The 25,908-nt window shown below is 44.0% G+C and overlaps 1 protein-coding gene across 1 annotated transcript in view; it reads right to left on the reverse strand.

Moving 5' to 3' along the window:
- The window catches only part of ptprn2 (protein tyrosine phosphatase receptor type N2), a 95,529-nt gene that overhangs the window by 13,498 nt on the left and 56,123 nt on the right, over nt 1-25,908 (reverse strand). Inside the window, exons 12-15 of the mRNA XM_067252212.1 lie at nt 9,633-9,848; nt 6,716-6,931; nt 1,329-1,476; nt 876-949 (exon numbers count right to left, since the gene is read on the reverse strand). Coding sequence (XP_067108313.1) covers nt 876-949; nt 1,329-1,476; nt 6,716-6,931; nt 9,633-9,848 — 654 coding nt within the window. The remainder of the gene's footprint in view (nt 1-875; nt 950-1,328; nt 1,477-6,715; nt 6,932-9,632; nt 9,849-25,908) is intronic.

Below are 25,908 nucleotides of genomic sequence, written 5' to 3' on the forward strand. Positions count from 1 at the left end.
GCATCTCTGTCCACAGAATCTTCTCGTCCGGTATTTGAAATGCATAGTTTCCTGTTACTTCTAATGGAATCCTTCTCCAGCTGCCTCCGGGGAAATCATGAATGGCAATCATTGTGAAATGTTTGGATGAAAAAATAAATAAAATAAATAAGAAAATAACCCCTGCACTCTGGCAATATTTGAGGCCTTTCCAGATTTGTTCAGTGGGATACATTTATTTGGTCTAAATAATGTAACTTTCTACCTTTGAATGTGAGTGATAAGGTTGAGCTGGTATCTCGGGAGGGCAGTCATTTCAAAGCAGTAAAGGTAAACACTTTGATTCTCTTTCACCATACAGGGACAATCCACAGAGGTGTGTACCAACAACAAAGCTAAAAGAATCGATAGTTGAATTAATAACTAATCACAAATACCAATCATACTTCCAAACAAACATCTCGACAGCTCCTCTTCGAGAAAGTGCAACAAAAGACCAGCGATTCAGAAGACGAGAGAAAGTCGGTTTTGGATCAAGAAGCTCTTCTTCAAGCTTCACCTCGACTAACTTCTTTTTTTCCTTGCTCGGCCCAAGGGCTCCGAAAGTAGCACTTAGCAGATCATCGCTACTCGTGATCCCTGCGATGTTGTCCCTTCCCTGCACTTTGTGTATGTGACCTGTCTGTTAGCTGAGATGGGATTACTTTGCAACGGGGATAGTAAATACGAACTATCCCTTGACTGTGGGACATACTGTAGAACTATGCACTTCTGATCCTTGATATTCTACTGCATTCTATATACATGTATACATTCTACATACACGATTTGTACGTCCCTTTGGATAAAAACGTCTGCTAACTGAATAAAATGGAAATGGATGAAGAAATACTGACTATTGGGCTGGCGTTGATGTAATCAGAATTGCCGTGGTTATTCTCTGCCTTCAAGGTGATCCGGGAGTGATCATCTGCAAGAGAGAAGACGTCATCCATCACACTCCTAGTTCTCTTCCCTGTTCCATTTCAGAAAGCAGATATCAGGGAAAAAATGTTTTCTAGAAATATGGAGACATCAAACTGTTTTCGTCGCCTTGCAAGATGCACTGGGAACACAACCATGCGGGACATGCAGACATGGGTACTCGATTACTTGGGGTGCATTTGATTTGTTCTCGTCCCAGTACAGATACTAAAGGTTTCCTTCATTGAACTCACTGCATACCCTAAGTGCAGCTTTTGCTGTGCTGGAGTAACCAAATCAAGTGCACCCCAACTCTTTTACTGTGTACACAACCAGCGTTGCGTGACACATGTGCTACATGGGTGAGAGGACGTTGGCATGCTTACACACGACCACGGCGTCCGAGCGGTTCCTCTTGTCGTTCTGCTCGCCCTTTCCCACGTCACAGGTGCTGGGCTCGGCCTGGTAGCTGCACAGTGCCTCCCACTCCCTCTCCAGACGGTTCTTGTTCTTCAAGTGGTCCTCCATGTACGACTGGAGGACAAAAGGGGAGAACAATCAGCAACCATTTGGAACAATCAAAGACAACCGCCTCGGCAAAAAAAAAAGATGAAGAGGTCCAAAATGGAAGGATTTTTCTTTTTTTTTTCTTTGAGAGAACAAAAAGGAGCCGGGTAGATGTACTGATTGTTAGAGCATCTAGGACAAGAATAGCACCATGGAGAGAAAAGAAGAGACTTCTAATATTTGACTTTGCACCTGGATTGCAGAGAGGAGCTTCAGTATTAAGATTTGCTGTATTTGAAGACGTTTCAAAGACCATCCCACTGAACCAACTGGAGCAAAATGCTAAACCCATGTCAGACAGTCAGTTTCCTTTAAAGCTATGATTAGGTGTTATGGAGTATTATCATGCTAAGCTTCTCCATGGTTGGTGTAAACATTAGAGGGAGGAGGAAGAGGAGGAGGAGGGTGGGCTGTGGAAGTGATGGATGTGTGTGTGTGTGTTTGTGCCGGTGTCTGTGAGTGAGTGTGTGTTGGCTCCAAAAAAAAAAAGAAAACACACACCCACAATTAAGAATCCTGAAAGGTCTGTCTGCATTGGAAACACTTCAGGGGTGCTTCAATCACGTCTCTCAAGCGCTTGCACCGGCCCTGATAAGATTGTCTACATTTAAGCCGTCGCTCGGCAAAGACGAAATTGAATTCGCCAGAGAGACAAAGAAAAAAAGAAAGAGGAGGGGTAGGGGTGAGGAGGTATGGAGGGGAAGGATGGGGGGGGGGGGGGGGGGCGGCGTTAAGCGACTCTCCTGGCAAACCAGGGCCAAGTCTTATGGAGGAAGCTTAGAGGGTTGGAGCCGGGGTGAGAGTGGACACAGTGCTGGCTTACGCACCTCACCTCCCCCCCACCACACCCCCCTCCCCATAGGGTTAAATGGATGAGTCCACCATTGTGCGAAGCAGAAGATTACAGACTCATAAACCGATGTCGGGGGTATGGAGGGAGGGGAGGGGGGGTCAGCTGGGTAATACAATGAAAGCGATACCCAGCGCTTATAGGCTATGAAAGACACTGAAGGTTTGTTGGGAGGGAGAGCTGACACAATGCTCGCCTGTTATCTTTGGCTCATTTCATTCTGCCAATCAAAAGAAGCGTACAGTGCATTTCTTAAACAATACAAATACAGTCTCCAGACAGACAACACATAGAAATGTGCTTGAGGATTAGCAGCAGTCAATGGACAATTAGTCTCCCTCAAGACTGACATTCATCTTGGTAAAAAAAAACTAACTGATATCTACAGGTATAAGCCTATATGCCACATGTAGCCTATATAATGGCTCATTTTTCAATGAGGTTCAAGCCTTCTTTAAGAAAAACTCTATTGGGATAAAGATTGTGATAGAAGTCTTTTCTAGCCTCATCCAATTCCCCTCAGAGAAAGAAGAAGGGATTTTGATTAGAAGAGCACTGTACCGTGGCAGTGATAGATCAAAAGTAAAGGTTCTATCCATATGGAACCTTTCTTGTCACCACAGTATAACATATCGGTTTTACCTGGAATAAAGGTTGTACTGTATATAGCATTAAATGGTTTTATATTGTAATAAAAAAGGATTCTAAAACAGGTCGTTCTAACCAACCATTACATTTCCAATGTGTTATTTATCCTCCAATAAATCACAGCAATAATTCAGAACTAAATATAATTTATTGTACTTCAGCTAAACCTAGAGAGACTTCAAGTGAGAAGGTTTCTGTTTGTATCTAGTAACAGAGGTTATATCTGTGTAGTTGGTCTATGGATATGTAATAGAATATAGATTTAACTTTCTACTGGGACAAACCCACATGGATTTAGTCAAACATGGACTTCAAGACTTCAAATTTAAATAGTACATCTATACAAATATAAGTGGATCCATGTCCGATGGGCACATTCTCAACCTGTATGTCTTTGCGGTAACATTTTCTTCCATTGCCTTAAATGCAGCACACTCACATCTGCATGACATGGGTACAGTGGTGTCATCCATGATGAAAGGAATGCCTGCTGCCTCTCGGACACTCAGACAGTCATCCTGTCCTCTTGACAGTGTGAACAAGCCCCCCCCACCTTTCCTGCCCGCAGACCACACACACACACACACCACCCATCCACATCACATTAGTAAATATTTGATCTTTCTACTCCGAGAACCAGCACCAGAATTGCATGCAATTTATATAATGATGCTCTACTCCTGAACCAAAACACATTCAGAAACACTCTCTCTCTATCTCACTTTTTTATACTCTCTCTTTCCAGGCTTTTTTTGTATTTTTTGTATTTTTATTATGGCCCTTATCAGCCAGGGTGTTTCTAGGGGACGCAGTGAACCATATCGTTTCTCCAGAGTCTGGGTGACGGGGCTTTAGTGAAAGGAGGGGATTATGTCTGCCAATCAGAGGGGCTGCTGGGATGCCTGGGTGTCAAGGAAACAATGTGTAATCCTCCCAAGCAGCGCAGGCCAGCTGCAAGTACCTTCATTAGATCCCAACGGGAGCCACACACAACAGGTACACCAGGCCACTCTTTATGTCCCTGTCATACAAACACTGTATATCAACCAACTGAATATATACATGGGGGGTGAGGTTTGTGTGTTATTGTATGAGATATGTTATTCAAGTTCTTTGGACTTACTTGTTCATGGTCATGTGTTTACTGCTCATGCAAAGCACTGTGGTGCATACAGTCTACACTGTCAAAAAATGCCATACTTGTAATCACTTAATATGTTTAGGTGACCTAGGTTCATATTAGCAAAAGGTCATATCCATTAGGGCTTGGATAATAATTGTAAAAATTCACTTAACTATGAAAAATTGACGTTATTGTCCCCCAGTCTCTGAAGAAAATATTTAATAAGAAGGGGAAATAAGTAATCAAAATGTTGGACTGCCGCCTCGAGCTAGCTATTGATTTTCTGAATGGAGGCCTACAGAGTCATGTCTGTGTGTAGGGAGAAGGGGGGCATGGCAACAGCAGCAACCAGATCAACATCAAGACCATATCTACTGGACAATGGGAAACATGATGATGAACACACTCCCAGAGAACGTGAGGAAATCTCAAAGAGAGAACACGCCTTGACCTTGATAGAATTTTAAGACTAACACTTAATAACAAAACAGCCCCTCAATAAGTGGGTCTCTTATCAGGACCCACTTATTGTGCTGTACAGTGAATGGAGTTAGAATGTGTTCACCCGGTCAGATGGGAAGCAGCTATTACAGTAGGGAGCTCTCCATGGTGCTGAAAAACATGCTTGTGGCACTATAACTGAAAATGTTATCACTGCCAAGGGTCTATTGATTATTTGTTTTAAATAGGTAGCGAACAGATTCATTTATTTTGGACCTCAAAGAGTCCAAAATAATTTCTAATGAGGTCTAATGACCTTATTATTGCAGTGGTGGATGCAGGACACAGAAACAACGGGTATACAAATGTATAGTCTTACAATATTTATAGGGAAACAAAAGCAGCAAAACTCTGTTGGAGCAGTAAATAGCCTCTGGATCAGATCTCCTCTTCTGCTGAGAGAGTAGAGAGCATCAAACACACCGTCTCCAGCTCCGGTTCCAAACCTGGAGGTTCTTACATCAGCATAACTCCGCAGTGCTGGAAAGTGATTGCTTTGCCAGGTGTGTGATTGTATTCAGTCTATCCTTAAGGGGCAGATCTGTCTGGTCAATCAAATAGGGGGTGCAGAGTGAGGGATACGAGGGTGTGTGAGTGTGTGTATGAGAAAGAACAAGTGTGTGTGATGGTGTGTGTGTGTGAGTGTGCTCTCTAGGACCCATAGCATGAGTTCTTCACAAAACAGAAAGTCATCTTCCCACTCAACTCAACAGGAATTCCAGTGAGAGAGAGAGATGGATAAAGAGAGCAAGACAGTCTATGAGAGAAAGAGAGGGGGAGAGAGAGAACGGGCAAAGAGAAAAAAGAATAAGAATAAGAGGAATTCCAGTCCTAAAGAGAGATGGACAAAGAGAGAGGCGGGAAGTAAGTGAGAGAGAGTGAGAGCGAGAGGGAAAGAGATCAGAGAGATAGCGAAAAGATGGAAAAGAACTGGTATGGGATTGGCGATAACAAGGCAATCTCACACATGGTTTCACGTGGGATGGGAATGGGCCTCAAAAGACAAACACAACATCTTCATGTCAATCACCACCTAGTCGAAAAGGAGTGAGACATGCCTTCATCGTTTTAGTGAATTGTAGCATTTTGCTTAAATTCTAAAGAGAATCTGGTAGCTTCAGATAAGAACAACAAATGGATAGTGATTTGGTTACTATTGTTACGCTAAAGAAAAAATACATTTCTATTCATTTGTTTTCATAAGTGTCCTCTCAACAAACCTTGACGATTGCAAAAAAAAAACATCTACTTCCCCACTCAACATACGCCATTACTCAAACTCACTCTCATTCATTATAGACGCCCAATACAAAAAGCTAGACATGCACTGTGATGAATTCTCCTCCCATTAAAGAAAACACTGTGAGGCATCTATCCATCTCCTTTATCAAGCTTGTCTCAAATGAATGAAAGAAAAGTTGTGCAAAATTAAAACAATCCATTGTGCCGCGGAACAGAGGGGGGTTCCCTGAGGGACAGTCTGAGCCCTTTTTCCAAAACCAAACCAAACAAAAATGTGAAATGTTACAATTGACAATCAGCTGGGTAATGATATTTCACTTTGGCGACGCTCTCATCCTACAAAGCAACATCACTGTCACTGTGCGCTCTGCAGACCCAGAGAGGGAGGGAGGGACAGGGAACGACAGTGTGCCGTAAAGGGGAAACAGAGAGGGAGAGAAGCAGGAAAGAGGGATGAAGAAGACGGAGGGAGAACGAGGGAGAGAGACACGCCGGCTGAGAGAAAGCTAGAGAGAGAGAAAGAAGGAGAGAGATACAAAAAGGAGACAGATGGACATGAAAAAAAGATAACTGATATGCGGAGGATAGAGAGAAGCAAAGAGAGATAAAAAAAAGAAAAGAAAATCCAGACAGATGAACAGATAGCAAGCTGGTGGCTGTCAACAAAGGGAGAAGACGGTACACAAAGAGCTCAAATAACCATCCATGTTGGCACCAAACACTTTATGAAAAGGACATCCCATTTCAAGGCCATATCCGTTCTAAACGAATCTCTCTCGGCCAGTCTAGAAGACGTTTCCCTGTCATAAAGGTACCGCATGAGGAAAAGAGGAAGTGTTTACCAGGATCATGTGACCGGTGGATATGTCCATGTTGGAGGGGACGGGCTCCTCGCACCAGGAGGAGGTGCTGCTGCGGGCCGAGGGGCTGCCGGCCGGCCCGTCACTGAACTGGGACGACACGCTGTTGAGGCGCGAGTGACGCCGCGTCTCCAGGCGCGTCTCCGGGCGCTCCACGCGCTCTGAGGTCCGCACCGCCATGCGCTGGCGACAGAGCTCCTGGGGGAGGGGGGAGGAGGGAGGGGGGAGGGGGGAGGAGGGAGAGGGGAGGGGTTGGTAACGGTTTAGGAGCACCTGCCAGACCTCTTTGGTCAGTCAAGACTGTGAGCATGGGGGGATTCTTAGATTTCTGGTTTAGTTTTGGGACCTTTCCATCGTAATCCTTTAGATAAAACAGGCAAACAGGTGGACTATAGGTACCATTGTAACGATAGCATTTACAAGTACAATAAACATCCATGAGGTGACGCTATTCTGTGAACGCTAAAACAAACTGACTATTCAAATTAAAAGAAAAATCTTTTTTTTTTTGTATTTTCGAGGAGGACTGCAATTATAATTTTTGGACATTGTGTTTCATTAATGAGAGTAACAGCCAAGACAGAACACGAAACCTGGAAGCACGCGTTCAAAAGACCACGCACGTGTTGAGATGCCTTACATTTCTGCTCCGTCTCTCAAAGAGATTAAAACATTACAGGGAATCAATACTTTAATCCAATGGGATCTTTTTAACTCTGCCCACAGCTACCCTACAGTACAGCTACAAAGCTACTAGGAGATGAAAGGCTGGATATTCTCTTCACCAGGACAGTTTTACTCTGGCATCTGGACTCATATCGTATGTCTGTTTCTCCTTTTATTCGGTGGCAATGCATGAAACAAGACCCCTGCATCGCTGGGAGAATATCGCTCCCCTCCAAATGATTCTGCTTTTCTCCCATCATGCCCCTGTGCACAGACGCCCCATTACGGATTCTGAGCTGGGCGTTATCTAGCCAGCCAGTCATTTTCTACCCCAATCAAAAAAAAAAGAGAAAGAGAAACGAGGGAAGAAGAAAAACCCCCATCTCTCATTGTTTGAAGGGTGCAATCTTATCAAATCCCATACTCCCTCCCCTCCCTCCCACCCACACACATAAACACACACGTAAGCACACACAGAGAAACACCAGCACAAGTGCAGAAGGACACACACACACCGATCCCCCCCAGCTGATAATGTCAGCCTTATCTCCGACGAGGATATTTCACCATTACAGACGTAGGGATCAGCTGGCTCTACCGTGTATGGCTCAGGCTGGAAAACCAGTCCAGACAAAGACACACATATCTCCATACCCAATTAATAACCAGGGGAGTAGAGTCGGACGGAGACTAAAACCATCTCCTGCATCGCGTGTACTATCTCCTGATCTACGGCTTCATAGGGATATATTTCATTCATAGGGGATCCATCCCTGTAAGCTGTGACGGGGGCCGGTCTGTATATTGTATGAAGCCTTGATCATCAGCCTGCAGACATCCCATGGGTTACGGCCCCCAGCCTAATATACAGCTCCCACCAAATTATTTATCCTGTGTCTCTTGCATCTCTACACCTCAGTCAAGCTCAGAGTAGAGTGACCAAGATAGATGAGGAGGTTCTGACTGCCTCAAGCATTTAAGACTTGGGACTACATATACAGTACAGCGTCTCCATCACAAAACCCACTGGTACATTCTCCAGTTGATCATGTAATGAGCCACAGTGCAGTGGTTTCCAGAGGCAGTCTATGTGATATGCAATCATTATTAGACAGTTGTCACTTATGTGTTGTAAAACACTGGAATGATTACATGACTGCATACAGTGAAGTAGCAGACTCCTAATGTGATGTACTGTATCTTTCAACGGCAAAAGGGGGAGGGAGTGCTGTACAACCAACCCTCAACCCCCCCCCCCCCCCCCCCCCCCCCCCACACACACACACAGGGGATGGAGCAAGAAGAGACCAAAGAAGTCCAAAATAGGAGTAGAGATTGGTGGCTCGTCCACACAGTACAAAAGCCCCTTTTAGTAGTGCAATGAGAAAGAGTGAGTCTACGTTCTCTTTGCTCCCTGACTGCATCGTTAGCTGTTAGTGTTCATGTCAGTAGTGACATAATAATAATAATATTGACATGAGAGCTAATACGCCACAGCATGCAATGTTGGAAATAGGGCAATCACACTTGAATGTCTATAATATAGGTAACATACATCAATGATATATATTCATGGCATACCGTATATAAAAGAAAATATGAGAAATTGAAATGAAGAAAACTAATTTGCTCTCTCGATCACCCCAGTGTACATCCCCACATCTATACGGGAAGGCAACCGTGCGGGGAGCTGATTAAATATTGAGAGCGTTAACATGGCGGGCAGGTCTGCTCTGAGTGCCTTGCCGGGCCCCAGCTGAGCCCCTGTCGCTAAATCAATATGGCCCCGCTGCCTGGCCCCGCTGCCTGGCCCCGCCCCACTGGCCCCGCCACGCTGGCCCTGGAGGAATGGAGGAGAGAGGTCAGCCTGTAACCTGCTCCCTCAGCCTGCTAACAGCCTGCTTCCAGCTTGCCAACCAGGCACCTTTCCTACCGCTCACAGCATACGTGCGTTTGTGTATTTTCAGGATGGTACACGTGCTCTAGCGAGGAGGACCGGAATTTACTGTATTTTTCCTATATAAATAGCTCAACTGCATTTATGAGAATATACAGCCCTCGGATGATTAAATGAAATGAAATCAAACGGTAGGTTCTTCTTAGAAGTCCATTAAATCAAAATACCACACACACACTTAACACACGCTGAGGCTAACTGGAGATGCTCGCTCTCCCAGAGAGAGAGCGGGGTGACCTTCCACATGACGCGATGGTAGGGGGGCAGGACTCTTACCTGATAGGTTGCGGTGGCATCGGCGCCGGTGTCAGTCCCAAGGCTGACCAGCTTCTCCTTCATTTGGAGGTGGGAGCGCTGACGGAGGAAGAAGAGGGCTCCAGAGGAGACCAGCACGCCCAGGATGAAGAGCATGGAGAGGACGCTGAGGACCAGGAACTGGCCTGACTCCACCCTGGTCTCCTTCACCACAGGGATCTGGGTCAGACTGCCCCTCTGGAGGAACACAGACACGCGTTTGTTAGGATTTTTGGATGGATAATGGTAGATAGAGAGGTAGGAATGGCCTGACTCTAGGCAGCCTACAGAGAGTTTGTTAATTCAGTTGGTCCATAAAAGGCTGATGCACTGTATCTCAGTGTTACTGAACAACTACTGTATATATAAATAAGAGGACATAGGTCAATTCAAACTCATACACACACTCTAACAACCACTGACCACGAGGCTTGAAACAGTAAACGAGTTCAGAAAACAAGTTAAACATAAAAAAAAAAAAATTGATTTATGAAAAAAATTGAAATTCTAAAACAAAACTGCCAATTGTTTCATCAAACAATAAAGCCTTTCTTTGCATTTTGGTCCCATTGTGGTCCTTCCTGGTCTATCCTTTACCTACACCCACTCTCCTCCCACAACCATCGCCTTTCCGGCCCACTCATTAGCTAGAGCTAATAGCAGTTTTACAATGGGCATTCAATCCCACTCCTTCCTTATTATCCGCCCCTGTCCAGCACCAGTCGACACACTGGGTGGGTCTATACACCCATATTTACGACCCATTCTGTCTTGGCATCGGCTGGCATGCCACTGAGCAGTTACAGGAGGTTTGGACACTAAAAGCTTGTCACTAATTAGCCTCTCTTGTCTTGAGTTTGGCTGGATTAGAGGTCTGGCTCCACCCCCACCCAGCTAATTGTTAAAGTGGGAAGGTTTGAAAGACAGTGTGTGTGTCGGGAATAGAGGGGGGGGCGGTCCCGATTTAGGCCTAAAACCCAGAGCCAGTGTACTAGAGTGGGGATTGTCAGTGATGTTAACCCCCCCCCTCCAGCACCCCACCTCAGATAGCTAAGGCTAAGCCCCTGAGTATGGTGAGGTATTGTCCTGTGCTAGGGCCCCTGTGTAGGTTAGATAGCTGCTTCTCAGTGGGCTTTAGCACTACTAGACAGAGGGACTGAAATGTGTGTGAAAGACTGGATTATCGGCCTTACAATCAGTCTGTTCCCACATATTTGTGCATTCTAATCACCTGAATGTGAAATAACAACGTACCAAATTTACAACAGACATGCAAATCATCATTCTTTACATGAGTGCTGAAGGATGAAGTAAAACATTACAATAAGTGCTCCGAATTCCGTTTTTACACTATACAAAGTAATTTACTGTCAATAACGTTCAATGTTTAACCTTCCGTTATTGTATGAAGGCTGAGGTCACCTAGACATGTAAACAGTGATTACCATGTTGGTTTGATAACAGTCTCGCCTGATCACAACAGCTCTGGCCCCCTGACTGACAGCCTCAATCAACTCCCGAGATGCTCAACAACAACCAGAGGTCTGGAGGGTCTCTTGTTGAAACCCCGGTAAATGAGACCAAAAGAAAGAAAGAGGAAGAGAGAGAGGGAGGGAGAGGAAGGGGGGGAGGGGGGGAGGGAGGGAGGGAGGGAGGGAGGGAGGGAGGGAGGGAGGGAGGGAGGGAGGGAGGGAGGGAGGGAGGGAGGGAGGGAGGGAGGGAGGGAGGGAGGGAGGGAGAGAGAGAGAGAGAGAGAGAGAGAGAGAGAGAGAGAGAGAGAGAGAGAGAGAGAGAGAGAGAAGAAAGAAAGAAAGATTTGGTGATGTTACGAAGTTCTCTCATTCAATGAACATTGGCAAATTTTGCAATGTTTAATGATGAAACAGACCAATTTCCTGCCCTGATGCTTTCCAAAGATAAACACATGTAAACTCACACCAGCCTCTAAGAAAACCCATTAAAATAAATTGCAATTTGTTGGTAAAGTGTATTTTTGTTCTATGAAAGTTTGGAGAAAGAAAGGAGATTACAATAAAGTATTTTTTCCATGTGGTAAATATGTATGATTTATTACTCTAATTAATTTCTAATATATCCTCAGATATATCCAGAAATGAAACATTAACATAATGGCTTAAAAAAAGACTTATTTACCTCTGCATTGATATAACATAATTATACCATATATAAATCACTTAGTATTATGTTGTACTGTATTTAATGAATGGCTTGAAATTAGTGTTATGGATTCAGTTAGAAATTATCACTACATGCTATTTCCTCTGCGCCATAACCTTTCATGTGTCAGAGAGGAAGAAATTGGTTTGATGGTTAAAATTGTATGCAGACAAAGAAAAAGTGAGATTAGGAAAAGAGAGAAAAAGACAGAGAAAGACATTAGAGAGAATCAAAATTTCTCTGAACATACAGTAATTGGACTTGCAAATTGACAATTAATTTGAGACAACGTACACAGAATTATAACTAATGAAAGAGCAGTACACTCAAAGATACATTTGATACATTTTGATAGAAATGTTTTTGCATACAAATATATTGATATTTATTATTACCTTCATCCTACATATATTTATTTTCACCAAATTTAAGTCCAACTAACGGGTAGATAATAAACAATCGTTTGCTAATTGTAATGACCAATCTCTGAATGAGTAAGGTAAGATACCTTTTTGCCTATTTAGTTGTACACTCTAAGAAATACTAAACACTTTCCAAAATTCTGGGTGATGGCAGAAAATGTGATGTGTTCCACAGACTGCTAACACCAATGGTTTCAATCCTAATAATTTCTCAACACTTATGGAATTTGTCAATTTAGATGAGAGACACATATCTTGTGACTGCTAACGTATTGGATCAAATATTAAGAGGATGGTCGATTAAGTATTTATACCCTTTTATTTTCTCATTTTTTCCTGCCTTTTTCTCTCTCTCTTTCTCTCATTCCCATTTCCTCAAACCCTTCTTTCTCCTTCTCTCTCTCTCTCTCTCTCTCTCTCTCTCTCTTTCTCTCTATTGGATGAGCAAATCTCAGAAAAAGACAAAGGGCAGATGGATTTCGGTGGCTGTGGCTTATTCAAATGATTGAGTTAAGGTCACAGTGTGAGAGGCCAAAGGGGTGGTCGGCTGTCCATTCAGCCTCATATCACAATACCTTCAAGAAGTGATCCCCCCCCCCCCCCCAAACACACCAGAACCAAAAACCCAACAACCCCCATCTTGATAAATAATCATTTCTTTTTTTTCTATACAATGTTCATAACGGGCATCTAATATCCTACTTGTTCTGAAAGTTGATTGTTTGCCACCATCATTATTTTATTGTCTTACATTGCCTTTCTCTATTTTGTAAATACTTACATTCCAATTGAATATTTAAGCTACATAATATTTAAGATTAGATTCCACAATTTTATTTGTATTTCATCATACGTGTTAGTTTTTTTGCCACTTAAAAAATCCTCTACATCATTCAATAAAATGTCATGGGCCTATACATTGTTGCTAGAATTTGGCATTAGTCAACTTGTGGACCCTGGTAAAATAAAGAAAATATTACTTCAAATCAAGTATGCTATGTAAAATATAATTTTGCACTCAATTGAAGTCAAACTCCTCCCTGTGATGGGCATAGATCCTTGGTAAAACTCCAAAGTATCCTTTAGTCTTCATATCAGAATGAGTCCTGAACAAAAACTTCAGCAGACAGATGTGCTGGTTGGAGACTAGTCTACAGGACTCAACTAGCCCTGCTTTTCCCCGCAATGTTTATGCAAGTAGTTTCTTATTGCTGATACAGAAAAGGACCCCAAAATATGGATATTTTTTTACATTGCCTATCCCGACGGCAAGTGGCATCCACGGTGCCTCGTGTCTCGACATTGGGCCGGTATAAACAGACAAACTGCTAACCAAGAAATGGCAAGAAATCTGAATGACAAACGTGCCTAAAATATATATTGTTTTCCAGCACATGCAATAAATGGACAAGTCTAACGACAAACAAGATATTTAAGCAATTTGCCGCATTGCAATCTTGCTCGATCGAAAATACATAATGATTCCCGGCACGAGTATAATTACCTAAATCCATGTTGAGTCGGGGGTCAGATGGTTGGCAGTGTATAGAAGAGGGTTTATCTTGTATTCCAGTGGGCATACTAAGACAGTGGAAACCGCAGCTCCCAAACCGCAAACCCCAGACCAAACTGCGTCCTGGCCGCCCACTCAATCCGCTCCCCAAAAGTTCCCCGGCCAGTGTCCCGCGCGCCTCCAGCGCAACAAAAGACAGTGCCTTCAAATGCTTCGAAACGAAGATGGAGAATAATAAAAAAAAGCGAAGAAAATAAAAAGGAGGAGAATGTGGGATATGCCCGTCTGATTTTCCGAGCCTCGCAAGAATGTGCCTAGCGAGTCCTTTCAGTGCTTCTATGCCAATGAAAAGCGAGGGGGGACTGGTTGTTTTTTTTGCGATCATTTAGAGCTAGGCTGAGCCCCTCCTTTTATTTAGCTGCTCTAGAGTCCCTGTCTGTTGCACATGTCATATCCACTGGTTGCTATAGTGATGCCTCCACATGTTGTCGACAGTGAATGTTCAAGGAGGGTTGCTTGGCTAATAGGCTTGTGGACTGAGGGGGCACATGAATGGACATCAGGCTAGTCACTCATTTGTTAAGCTACTTGGGGTCTCAGTGCCCTGTGTGTGAATTAGTGTTTTGAAGCTCCATTTTCCTATAGCTGCCTCTCTATCTGAATTCATTTCATGAATATAAAAGGAGGTATGAAGAATCAATGAATATTCATGAAAAAGACAGGCTACTCCTTATTAAGTATAACTTTTTTATTTATCACTTTCTATTTGATATATCCGTTCAGATTAGAAGCAGGGAAGGGGGGGTTGCAAGGGGAGGGGGGGCTTTCTCCTTCAATGAGAAAGTACCAAATTAAACACAAAATTCTCTTATTATTTTAAGGCAGACCATCAAGGACAGAGGGAAAGTCAAGGAAAGTTTGATATTAAGACAAAATCCCTTAAAACTCTTAATTAGTTATCAGGCAGGGAAAATGATCTTATGGCAGGCAACAGCTGCACTAAGCAGGGAGAGAGGAGGATTATAGAAAACAGGGGGGAAAGAGAGAAAGGGGCGTGAAGAAAGACAGAGGAGGTGGAGGGGTGGAGGAGGGGGAGCGTCCTGTCAAATGCAGATGACGAGTCTGGGAGGGGGGGTGATTCAGAACGAGATGGAGGGGGCTCTCCAGTTTATTTATTTTTTCTATTCAAAGCCCCCCCCACCCCCCCACCTCCTCTTTCTCCATTGTCTCCATGTGTGACAGCTGGAGTTGGCACTGTGAAGGGGAGGACAAAACCTGCAGCCCCCTGTCTCTCTGTCCACTGCTGTTCACCGCACAGGGGGAGCCGCGTCGCACTGTGGAGCCCGCCAGAGATGCTGCTCACAGGACAGCTCACACTGGCCAAGAAGAGGAGCAGAATAGCTCCAGTCTCCGAGCTCTAATCAAACAGCAACTGGAGTTTCCTGATCCACATCACGCAATCACAAGGTGTTTTCACCAAAACCTCTGTCAAAGGTTGTAAGAACAAACACAAATAGTCCTTCATTTTTTTTGGTCTTGGTTTTGGTGGTGAACACAATCCCCAAGGAACACAGGGGAAAACCTCAACATCTAAAGACAAACTAGTCTCCCAACACAAAATAAGAATCTATTGCCTTTTACATCTGCGCAGAACTGAAAGGACCCTTGTAATTCCTTGTTTAACATAAACACATTATACTGTATTTGGAAAACTGAGTGGAGTGAGTGGTCATCCACCAAACAAGACCAAACTAAAAACAAAAAAATTATAATTAACTAAATGTGCCCAGAACAACCCAATAAGCCAATCTTCACCCAAACAAGTGGGTCCGTGTTGATGGCTCATGACTGGATGAAAGACAGTCATGATTCAGGCAATGGCAAGCCCCATAACAAGGTGCTTTACCACCTAGAAAGAGTAGAAAGTGACCAAGACACTTTGTACTCTTTTAATGTATTTATATTTTCCTTTTTTCACACTCTTTCTACAATGCTGTGCACACTAAATTGCACAACTTCTGATGCATTTCGTGGAGACATCAAAAGACTACCGCTAACAGTCGGGGTGCCAGGAAGTTGTCACGCCCCAGAATCTGTTAATTCAAAACTCTCCCAGCCTGATCCTGCCTCAGAACTTACTCTCAAAGTTTATCATGGTCCGACAGAATGAACCGTGTATCCGTCTGCCATGTGTTCTGTATCTGTCCACGATGCCGCTGGAATTTCCAAACAAACTGAAATGAAATGACAACACATCAAGTAGAGGGTGTCCTGTCTTCTCTAGGACTAATTCTCTGACAGTTTTATCGTACGCATGCTGTATTTCACTGTGAGTCCTGAGAAGGCTTTATCTCTCCTTCACCAAACTGTCCCTCTGTTTGTTACAATGGCACCGTTATATGTTTCTAATAAAAAAAGGAAGGGTAGAGCATATTTGAACAAAGAGTGTGGAGTATGACACTCTTCACACTGTTATCCTCGGGGACAGACAGGGAGGGCGTGTTAAACAAATGTCAGGATCAAGTGTACGGCCTGAGATAGAAGTGAAAACTCCAGTGTGTGTGTTTGTGTGCGTGTGTGTGTGCGTGTGTGTGTGTGCAATTTATGCAATTTGTGTATCAGCCCATGCACACCTCCAAGTGTGTATATGCAGTGTGTATGCAGTTTATTTGTGTGTGTGTGTGTGTGTGTGTGTGTGTGTGTGTGTGTGTGTGTGTGCATGCATTTGTGTGTCTGTGTACTGTATGTATGCCTAATCCAGACAGCAGAGAGTGGGCATTGAAACCTCAGGCCCTGTAATATAATTGCGTAAACAGCAGATAAAGACAGACAACGCAGAGAGGAAGCCTGATGAAAGGTGCTGGTGCACATCCCAATCCCAGCATAATGACATCAGATTAGACTAATGCATTTACACTGCCACTGCACTGCAATACAGCACCCCCTACACAAGACAACCACCCGATGTATCCTCTAAGATATACACATGCATGTGGCTTGACACCCAAATAGTAGGATTCTGGGGTCTTTGAAACTGGGGGAGGGCTGTGTGTGTGAGAGAGGGGGGGTCAATTATTTAACAACAGGGAAACAGTTGTTGTGTGCAACATGCGGCAAAGGTGCTGCCAGATTAAAACAAATCTGTAATAGGGATAAATATTTGTGCAGAACAAAATGCTTTGTGGGGCTGTTTAAAAAACAATTCTGATACAGCAGCTGTTACTGTTTTTGACACTGCAGAAAAAAAGTGAAAACATTGATTTTCATCTGGCTTTTAAAACCAGTACTTTACAGTAATATAAAGTAAACACAAATCTGTTCTTTTTTCATTTATTTAAATATCTAATTAATCCAGATTATTTGGAATTATACTCTTTAGATTTAGAAGAAAACATAGATTTTTGTGGTACTGCAACATCACATAACACACTCATTTCAAATAAAGAACTTAAAAATCAAACTAGAAAGAACACACAAACCATGCAATGCCATCTGGATTCTGGCTCTGTCTCTCTCTCTCTCTCTCTCTCTCTCTCTCTCTCTCTCTCTCTCTCTCTCTCTCTCTCTTTCTCTCTTTCACTTTCTCTCTCTCACTCACTCTCTGTCTTTCTCTCTCATCATTTAGAACCAAATTATTCCGAGCACACACACACTTGAGGAATGCAAATTTGGCTAGCAAACTACCCTGATGGATGATGTTCAAAGACACACACAAACACACACAGAGAAAGGTCCCGTTTCTGTGTTGTACTGCAAACATCTGAATCGCTGTGTCTGTTTCATGTTCAATCCCCGGATGAGGAAAAAAAAGCCCATTCCAACCAAATGTGTGTCAACCATGTCATTCTGGTGTTCTAGGCAGATTAGCTTGTTCAAATAAGCCTCCTACTTGTGTGATTCTCAACCCATGCATGGCCCGAGCCAAGTGGTTCAAATCTGTAAGCAAGCTGTTGATCAAGGTAAACGCTATGGCTGTCATCTCAGCTGTATGTTAAGCACACAGAGTAACCCACGCACAAATTCGCAACAATAGTATGCTCCAGAAACACAGAGAGCGCTCATGGCATCTTAGCTGGCAGTATGAAAACGCACCAGAACTGAGGAAGAGAGAAAATGGGTTTAGGATGGGGAATCCTGGCATATGAGGACGTTGATGTATCGACGCGATTTTTTGGTTTTGCGGAATACGGACTAAACTGGTGTGTTTTCGTGGCGTGTGAACACCGGTGTTTGTATGCAGTATGTGTGTGTTTGAGAGTGTGTGTACTGTACAGTATATAGTAGGAAGCTCAGATGATAAAGATGTTACTTTCTCCATACCATAATTGGTTGAGTGAGAACTGTGAACTGTTTTCTGAATCAGATTTAATCCCTCTATAAACCATGTTTGATTGCATTTCATTCCTGTATAATGTGTGGGGAAAGGAACTATTTCTCTTGATAAAGCCACCTGTGCCATCTCTGACACAGAGAATGATTTTCATGTTATGCTTCATACCCCCCCCAAAACGCTGAAAACAATTACTGTAAGTAGCACTTATGAAGGAACAATTAAAGTTAAGCCAACAGCTGTCAGTGGAGGTGTTTGCCTAGTAACTGTGAGTCAATCCAAATTACAGTTGGTTCTGATTACATTCCTCCCTGGGGAAACACCAAGACTGATTTCAGGAGAGTAATGACTTTTCAATGAAGTTAACAGTAAGGATGTTATCATGACAGAGCTTACTGAAATTCAATATCATACTCAAAAAGCAAACATACAAGTTCCCAAATGTAATTTGCCAAAGTTCATAAAGAAAACACTTCAATCAGTTCATTCCATTGAGAACTCTCAAGATCATGGGTGTGATTCAGCACTTCTCTGTGGAAGATAGGAAAAGGTTAAAAACTAAATAGTGGGACACCCTGACATTCCAAAGACAACACTTTAATTGTTTTGTTTCAGTGAAACTCTCTTTACTTTTAGACCATCATCTTCTCTGCTAGCTTCTTATCTCAAAGAGAGAAAAGAAAGAGAGAGAGAGGGAGAGAGAGAGAGAGAGAGAGAGAGAGAGAAAGAGAGATAAAACCACAATTAATTTGGAAAGCAGGAGCCATTTCAGACAATACTTGAAGTCACACATGAGTGATGGCGGGGATATAGGTGTGTATGCTCTGTGGAACAACAGAGGTTGTCGGAGGTAGCATTCATAATTGAAAGCCCAGTCACAGGGGATCTAGCTTGCTGCCAGCCTCTGATACCCAGTCTGACAGGAGAGGGACAAAGACAGGACAGGCTTCACAGGACCGTGCAGACTACTGACTTCATGACTTCAATACCGAGCCTGACGTTTCGTCGCTGTGTAAAAAGTTTATATTTCAGTTCAGGGTTCTCATGGTGCTAGTGTGTTATGTGCTTGCAAAATCAGTGTTTAACATTTATTTACCTTAATGTGACCCTAAACGTGGACAGCAGTAGTCTTTCAGAGGATTAAACAGGGCTTACTGTTAACTACAAACTAACAGGAGATGCCTACAGAACATAATAGTTCTATTTTACCAGCTAACTTATTAACTTGCTGCAGCGAGCCTTAGCTCTGATTATGGTGATTGAGTGTGTGGTCTTATAAAGTGCAAGGTATGCCCCCCCCCCAAGTATTGCTGTCAGTGATCACCCAATGCCACCCCAAACAGCTGTCCCATAATGTGCAGGTGCGTGTGCTTGTGGTGTAGTGGGGTCAGTGAGAGTACGGCAGCTGGACACACGCATCGGCCCCATTTTGCGAAACTGTTCTTCTCATGTCTTCCCTTGCCTCCCTTCATCCCTCTGGGCCCCTGGGCTCCCCTTACACCCTTCTCCTGTTCCATCCCCTTGATCCTGTGTTGTGGGGTTTGGGGGGCGAACGGACTGGATTTGTCCTCGCCACGATCCCACCAGGAGAGACTTGGCCGTGGCCGTGGAACGGACCTCAGGCGGTTGCTCTGATTTTGGCGATTAATTACCGTTAAACTGGCTGGCCACTGCCAATGATAATGAGGCCGAGCCAATCAACTGGGGACAGTCCCCCCCCCCTTACCATCCCAGCCTCGCTTGCATCTCGCCGCTGAACCAAACCCCTGACACTCTCCTCCTCCGCCGGCGCTGTGCGGGCACACGCTACGCCTCGCTATCTGCGGCTCACACAGCTTAAAAAGGCTAGTCTGGCCCGGAGCGAAAAAACAGTAGCGGCGCTCGTCTGAAAACCTCAGTGAATTCCTAATGAGACTCATTCTACCGCATGCCTGGAACACCAGCTAGGCTGTTTTGTTTTCATGTCTCGCCTCCTTCTCCTCTCCTCTCCTCGCCTACCCTCCCCAAACACATTCACTCATCGCAACACATATGCACACACACGCTTCAGACACAGAAACCCACGTAACAAAAACACACTGCAGACATGAACACACTGTCAGCACAATGCATAGCTGATCAAATATTCTAAAGGCAAATTTAATTATGATTTATGTCTTCTTTTTTTTCTTTTTTTGCTCTGTAACATAATCACATGTTGAGGACTCATTATTGTAAACACATATAATCAATCTTCCCATTTTATCCAGTAAACATCATTATACCCTAGGATTTTTTTGGAAAGCTCCAACATATTTTTCCAACGTTAAAATGTGGTCGTACATGATTGCCTGTGTATCTGTGTGTGTGCATGGACATCCACTCTCATTTTTATCTCAAAATGGTGTTGTGGAATAAACCGAGCCAGTGCATGCACGACATGCAGAGTCACACAATATGAAGGCAAGAAGGTACCGTACTGAAAACCTGGCACTTGTAATAGACTGTCCATGTTTGTGAGTCCATGTGTACGTGCATAGTATAGGCTCCAGTGCGCGTGCGTTTTCCCGTGGTAACTCGGATCGTTTTGAGGGCGTTGGGTAAGAGTGTGAAGCCGCTTCCTCTGTCTCCCTCCCCGCTCCCCTGGATTTACATTTTACATTTACATTTAGTCATTTAGCAGACGCTCTTATCCAGAGCGACTTACAGTAAGTACAGGGAGATTCAAGTAGGGCAAGTAGGGTGAAGTGCCTTGCCCAAGGACACAACGTCAGTTGGCATGACCGGGAATCGAACTGGCAACCTTCGGATTACTAGCCCGACTCCCTCACCGCTCAGCCAACTGACTCCCAGGATACTGTGTGCCATGGCAGGGAGCAGCAGACCCGCTCCCCTGGATACTGTGTGCCATGGCAGGGAGCAGCAGACCCGCTCCCCTGGATACTGTGTGCCATGGCAGGGAGCAGCAGACCCGCTCCCCTGGATACTGTGTGCCATGGCAGGGAGCAGCAGACCCGCTCCCCTGGATACTGTGTGCCATGGCAGGGAGCAGCAGACCCGCTCCCACCACCCCATCACACTGCCTTTCAGCACCGTCCAAAACACCCAGACGCCACACCCACTCACCATTATGATCTGGAGGGCATTTTCAACTCTATCCTGACCCCTCAACTAGGCTCCTCTGTGTCCACCTCCCAAGATCTAATGACATCACACCAAGACAGTCCGAACATGTCTCTACACTCTCCCGGATGAAAACATGTGGACCATCAAAACACTGGCTTTACTGCATACTGGTTTGCTGTAAGGCCAGATCAAGCTGTATGTTTCTATCTACTTGCTATATAGAAAGAAGTTAAAGGGAAAATTTAAGTCAGGATGGGTTAAAAGCTGAGACTGACGAGTTGTTGTTTTTTTCCAAGGGTAATTGCATCTGGCATTTCAATAGAAAATGTCATGTCAAAGATGGCAAATGCATTTAAGGGTGGTGGTTTGTGTGGGAAGTAAACGCATGTTGTTTATTGTCAGTACACCGGAAAAACGTTTCTGCATTAATTTAAAATAAGCTATTTTTTTCTAATTTCCACCGAATGGAAAGAAACAATTATGTTGTTCAAAAACATTAACAGTTAATACAGTCGTACAGTATATATATACAGATTATACTGTATGTTGTAACATGGGCTTCTTGTGTGGTTTCTTGGACCAACAGATTCAAAGTACTGGTGCACTTTCGAGCGCTTTGTGAACTACAATAACATGGATGCTCCTTAATAACAAAGTCCTCCCAGTGGAGGGTATTAAAACCCATCAAGCAAGTCGCAGACCATTTTAGCCCGTTGCAGAGGACTAGCACTTACGGCAAGATTATAAATGACAATCAATTAAAGTCAACAGAAGCTGATTTGACTGAGAAGTTTGTATTTACTGTGAGGGAAGTGGTTGTCTTACAGTGTGCTGTCGAAGCAACCCAAAAAAAAATTCTGAAAAAGGGTTCACCTGTAAAAAAAGAAAACGAAAAAAAGCAGAAAAAGGGTGGGGGGGCAGGGGTACTAAATGGATTGATATAGGTGTTGTATTAAATTGGTTTTGTTTCTCCTACATAAAACAAAATGCTTGGTCTGGTTAATACAATGTTAATCAATACCTAGATGAGGGCATTAGTCTCATATTTACAACCCCAACAATCCTTTGGTCATTGTAGTGTTTCTTTATTATGTTGCTATTGATTCACATATGTCCTGTTATTGTATAGGTATTGTATATATTACACAGTAGAGAAGCTTTAAGTTATTCAAAGAGGCTATGCACACACACGTTTTACGTACTCACGTAGGTTGATATAATGCTTCTTTTTTTTTTTATCTCTACGTCGATGAACGACCATCTCAGCCTGGCAAATTTAAATTGTCTTAATCTCTGCACAGTCCCTCACCTCTTTTCACCCAACCCCATTTTGGTCCATCAGGCACCTTATTGGCCAAAGGCACCAGCCACTTACTCAATTATCCAATTATTTCACCCACATGGTGGAGCCGGTCTCACCGGCGGCAGACAATCGCAAGTGTTGGACCCTACCCCGGAGATTTGCGGTTCCCTGCTTGCGGCCATAACTTCCAGCTCCCACACATCCCGGATATGACATCACCAGGGAAGTCATCCGTGATTTTGACACTTTGTCATGAAGTCATCATCGTCACCGTTACTGTCACGCACACACAAACGCACACCCACGTCCACACTCCTCTGTCCAGCTCCGATCAGCCCCAGCACACTCACACCAGTGCACTCCTAATAGCACACTGCATGCAGTGTTCTCCTTCATTAACTCCCATTAATAGCACACACAATAAATAAAAAAAGCCAGAGAGATCCAAATCATGTGAACAAGTGATATGGTCATTACAATGCACCATTAGAAGCAGTCTTACAGGAGCACCAGACAAACAGATAAGGATCTTCGGAGCCTGCAGCCCCCTGCCACTGCCACTCCACGGCAGTTATCTGGCCAGATGTGCGCCGAGCGAGGAGGCATGTGATGAATGGCAGCGGGCCATTTTCTCTGGCTGCCCAGGGGCCGGGAGGCAGATAACCTGCCCTCCATCCTCCCTCCCTCCATCCCTGCCAGTCCCCTTAACGTGCAGCCCCATCAGGGCCAAATGGCAGCCGTGCCCCCGCCCTCCCCTTCTGACGATGACATTTAAACCCTCGGCATCCTTCTCCAGCTGTGGCTGTCATGGGGTTGGGGAATGGGGGGTATTCTGTGTGTGTGTGTTGGGCGGGGGGGGGGGGGGGGGGGGAGACTGCATCCCGCCCCCCACCCCTCCAATGCTAGGCAACGTGTCTCCGTCAGAGAAGTGTCCCCAGATCACATGTTTCTCTCCCCATAACAGAGATATAGAGGTTATAGATCAGCATTCCCACAATAGCATGTTCCAGTACCTAGATATGATAAGATGATGATAGATTTCAACTTAATCTATGAGGAGCATTCTCACGAGGAAATGTGCTCTTGTTTTAGTGCCTCATTAGGCATGGCGCAGAACGCATCAGACGAGTCTGGACCGAGGAGCCTCTCTCGAACACGACACCAACCACTCACCTAGGAGAGGTGCAGGCATTCAAATACTCAACATCATTACCTCCTCATTAAAAACACACAACTCCCTTCCTCCCTCCCTGATACTTCAGAGTCCATCCCGCGCGATAAACCCGGAGCCGAAATACCATCCCGCGGTTGTGACGGTATCAAAGGCGTTCCTCCGGTCCAAAGGTCAGGTGATGCTAAAAGGTTGGCGAGTGGTGAAACCGCTAGTTAGGCTTTCATCAGTGGGAGTCGGATGGCGTCTCCATAGAGGGGAGATCTAAACACGGAGCGGGCACAGTGGGGCTTCTCCTCCATGACATTTCACATGTAGCTCAGCCACGGCCCTGGCATTTAAAACCCACATTTTTTTGGACAGCCAGAATGGTCTTCTTACGCTGCAGATTTTTTTTGGGTTGCCGTTTTCCCCAGTTTAAAGGGGAGGGGTGGGTGTCGGTCCCCAGGGGAGGGGTGGGTGTTGGATTGGTCGACATCATCGTGGGAATTCTGGCAGGGCTGCCACCTCATTGATCTGTGGTCTCTCGTACACACACACACGCACACTCACACACACAGTTATTCAGGACAGACACACACTCAGTCAGTCACTCAAACAGAAACACACACAGACAAATAAAGGCACCCACAGACATACACTCAAACACACACACACTGTCACTCCAACTGAAAGACAAATAAAGACATGCATATGCTGTATTTCACATTGAATCAAATTGCCTCTATTGGTCAAAATATCTACAAATATTGCAACCAGTAGTCCATGGCCTATATATATAGACCACAACCCTACATCTGAACTAGATTAAGACCCTCTACATACTACACTGTATACATATGAACCAGCCCCTGCTATAAAGCAGGTTCCCCACTGGTGCCAACATGAAATCAACACAAATGAGAATGAGACATTAACATGAAAATGAATGTGTTTCTCTTTCATCTCCAAACCCTTAAAAGCCCCTTGCTTGGAGAGAGAAAAAAAAAGAAAGACAAATAATTAAATAAAGAAATAAAATAAGCAGAGTGGAAATACATGCTTTGAAGCAAAGCATGTAGCCATGGCGCTTGAGATCAATTTGTAAACTCTGATCACAATTTATTTATATATTTTACCATGTACTGTGTGTCTATGCCTTTGCCAAAGCAGTGAAGGGTCAGCGTGGTCTTCTTTGAAGTTTTTCTTCCTTTTTTTTTTTTCTTGTCTAAAATGATTTGCTGCTGTTCTCCACTCCCTGACGGATTTGGCGATGGCTTCACATCACGTACATGACAAATGAGCGTGTTACACCAATCAGAACCTGTTAGATTAAATGAGAGCACATGTCCTCTAATGTGCTGGCCTGACAACAACATCTATCACACAATGTACATCACGTACTGTAGCGCTACAATTTCACATCATACGAAATACGCAATCTGCGTATTTCGGATACAAATTGCTTGAGATACCTGTACAGTAAGCCCTCTAAGTATTCCCTGTTAGATGGGCAGATTGGAAGCAGGATGATTGTGTCGGGCTGGGTGTTGTTTGTTGTGATCTCTGACTCATGTGTCAAAGGTCCTCTGATGGTCCATGCATCTCCCCAATGATGTGCAGCTTGAAGCATAGTAAATACATATGGTAGGTCTGCTTGTTCAAGAGAGGTAAACATTATGAAGGCCATGTGTAGTTTAGGGAACAAATAAATATATGTAAGACAATAAAAAGATTCATCTAACAACTTTAACACAAGTTTTCAAGGTCAGCTATGTCCTGAAAGCTATGTAGGCTGATAAACACGAATGGCTGCTCTACTGACATGTAAAAGGTGCCACAAATAGTACACCCCCACACATAAACACACAAACACACACTCACTGTAGACTTTAGCAATTTTCACCACTTAAGCACATTCACACACACACAAGCTCAGCACACACAAACTACAACCAGCACATGGAACACACACACACACCTCCATGTTTGCTGAAAGTAACACCTACCTAGTCTCACAGTCTTAACAACAAAGACACTTATCTCACCACTGGGCCTGATTACCTCCCTGGACAAACGTGTTTAATTACATTTACAGAGATTCTGTTACCAAAATGAGATAACATAATTAACGATGTAACATGAAACTGAATCAGTTTTACTTCTGACAAGCTGGGAGTATGAGCAAACAAAAACTATACATATAAAAAAGTACTGTATACCCAAACAGTCGGTCACCGTGAGCAACCAATGGATT

The sequence above is a fragment of the Osmerus mordax genome, chromosome 15, assembly GCF_038355195.1.
Source record: "Osmerus mordax isolate fOsmMor3 chromosome 15, fOsmMor3.pri, whole genome shotgun sequence".
Lineage (NCBI taxonomy): Eukaryota > Metazoa > Chordata > Actinopteri > Osmeriformes > Osmeridae > Osmerus > Osmerus mordax.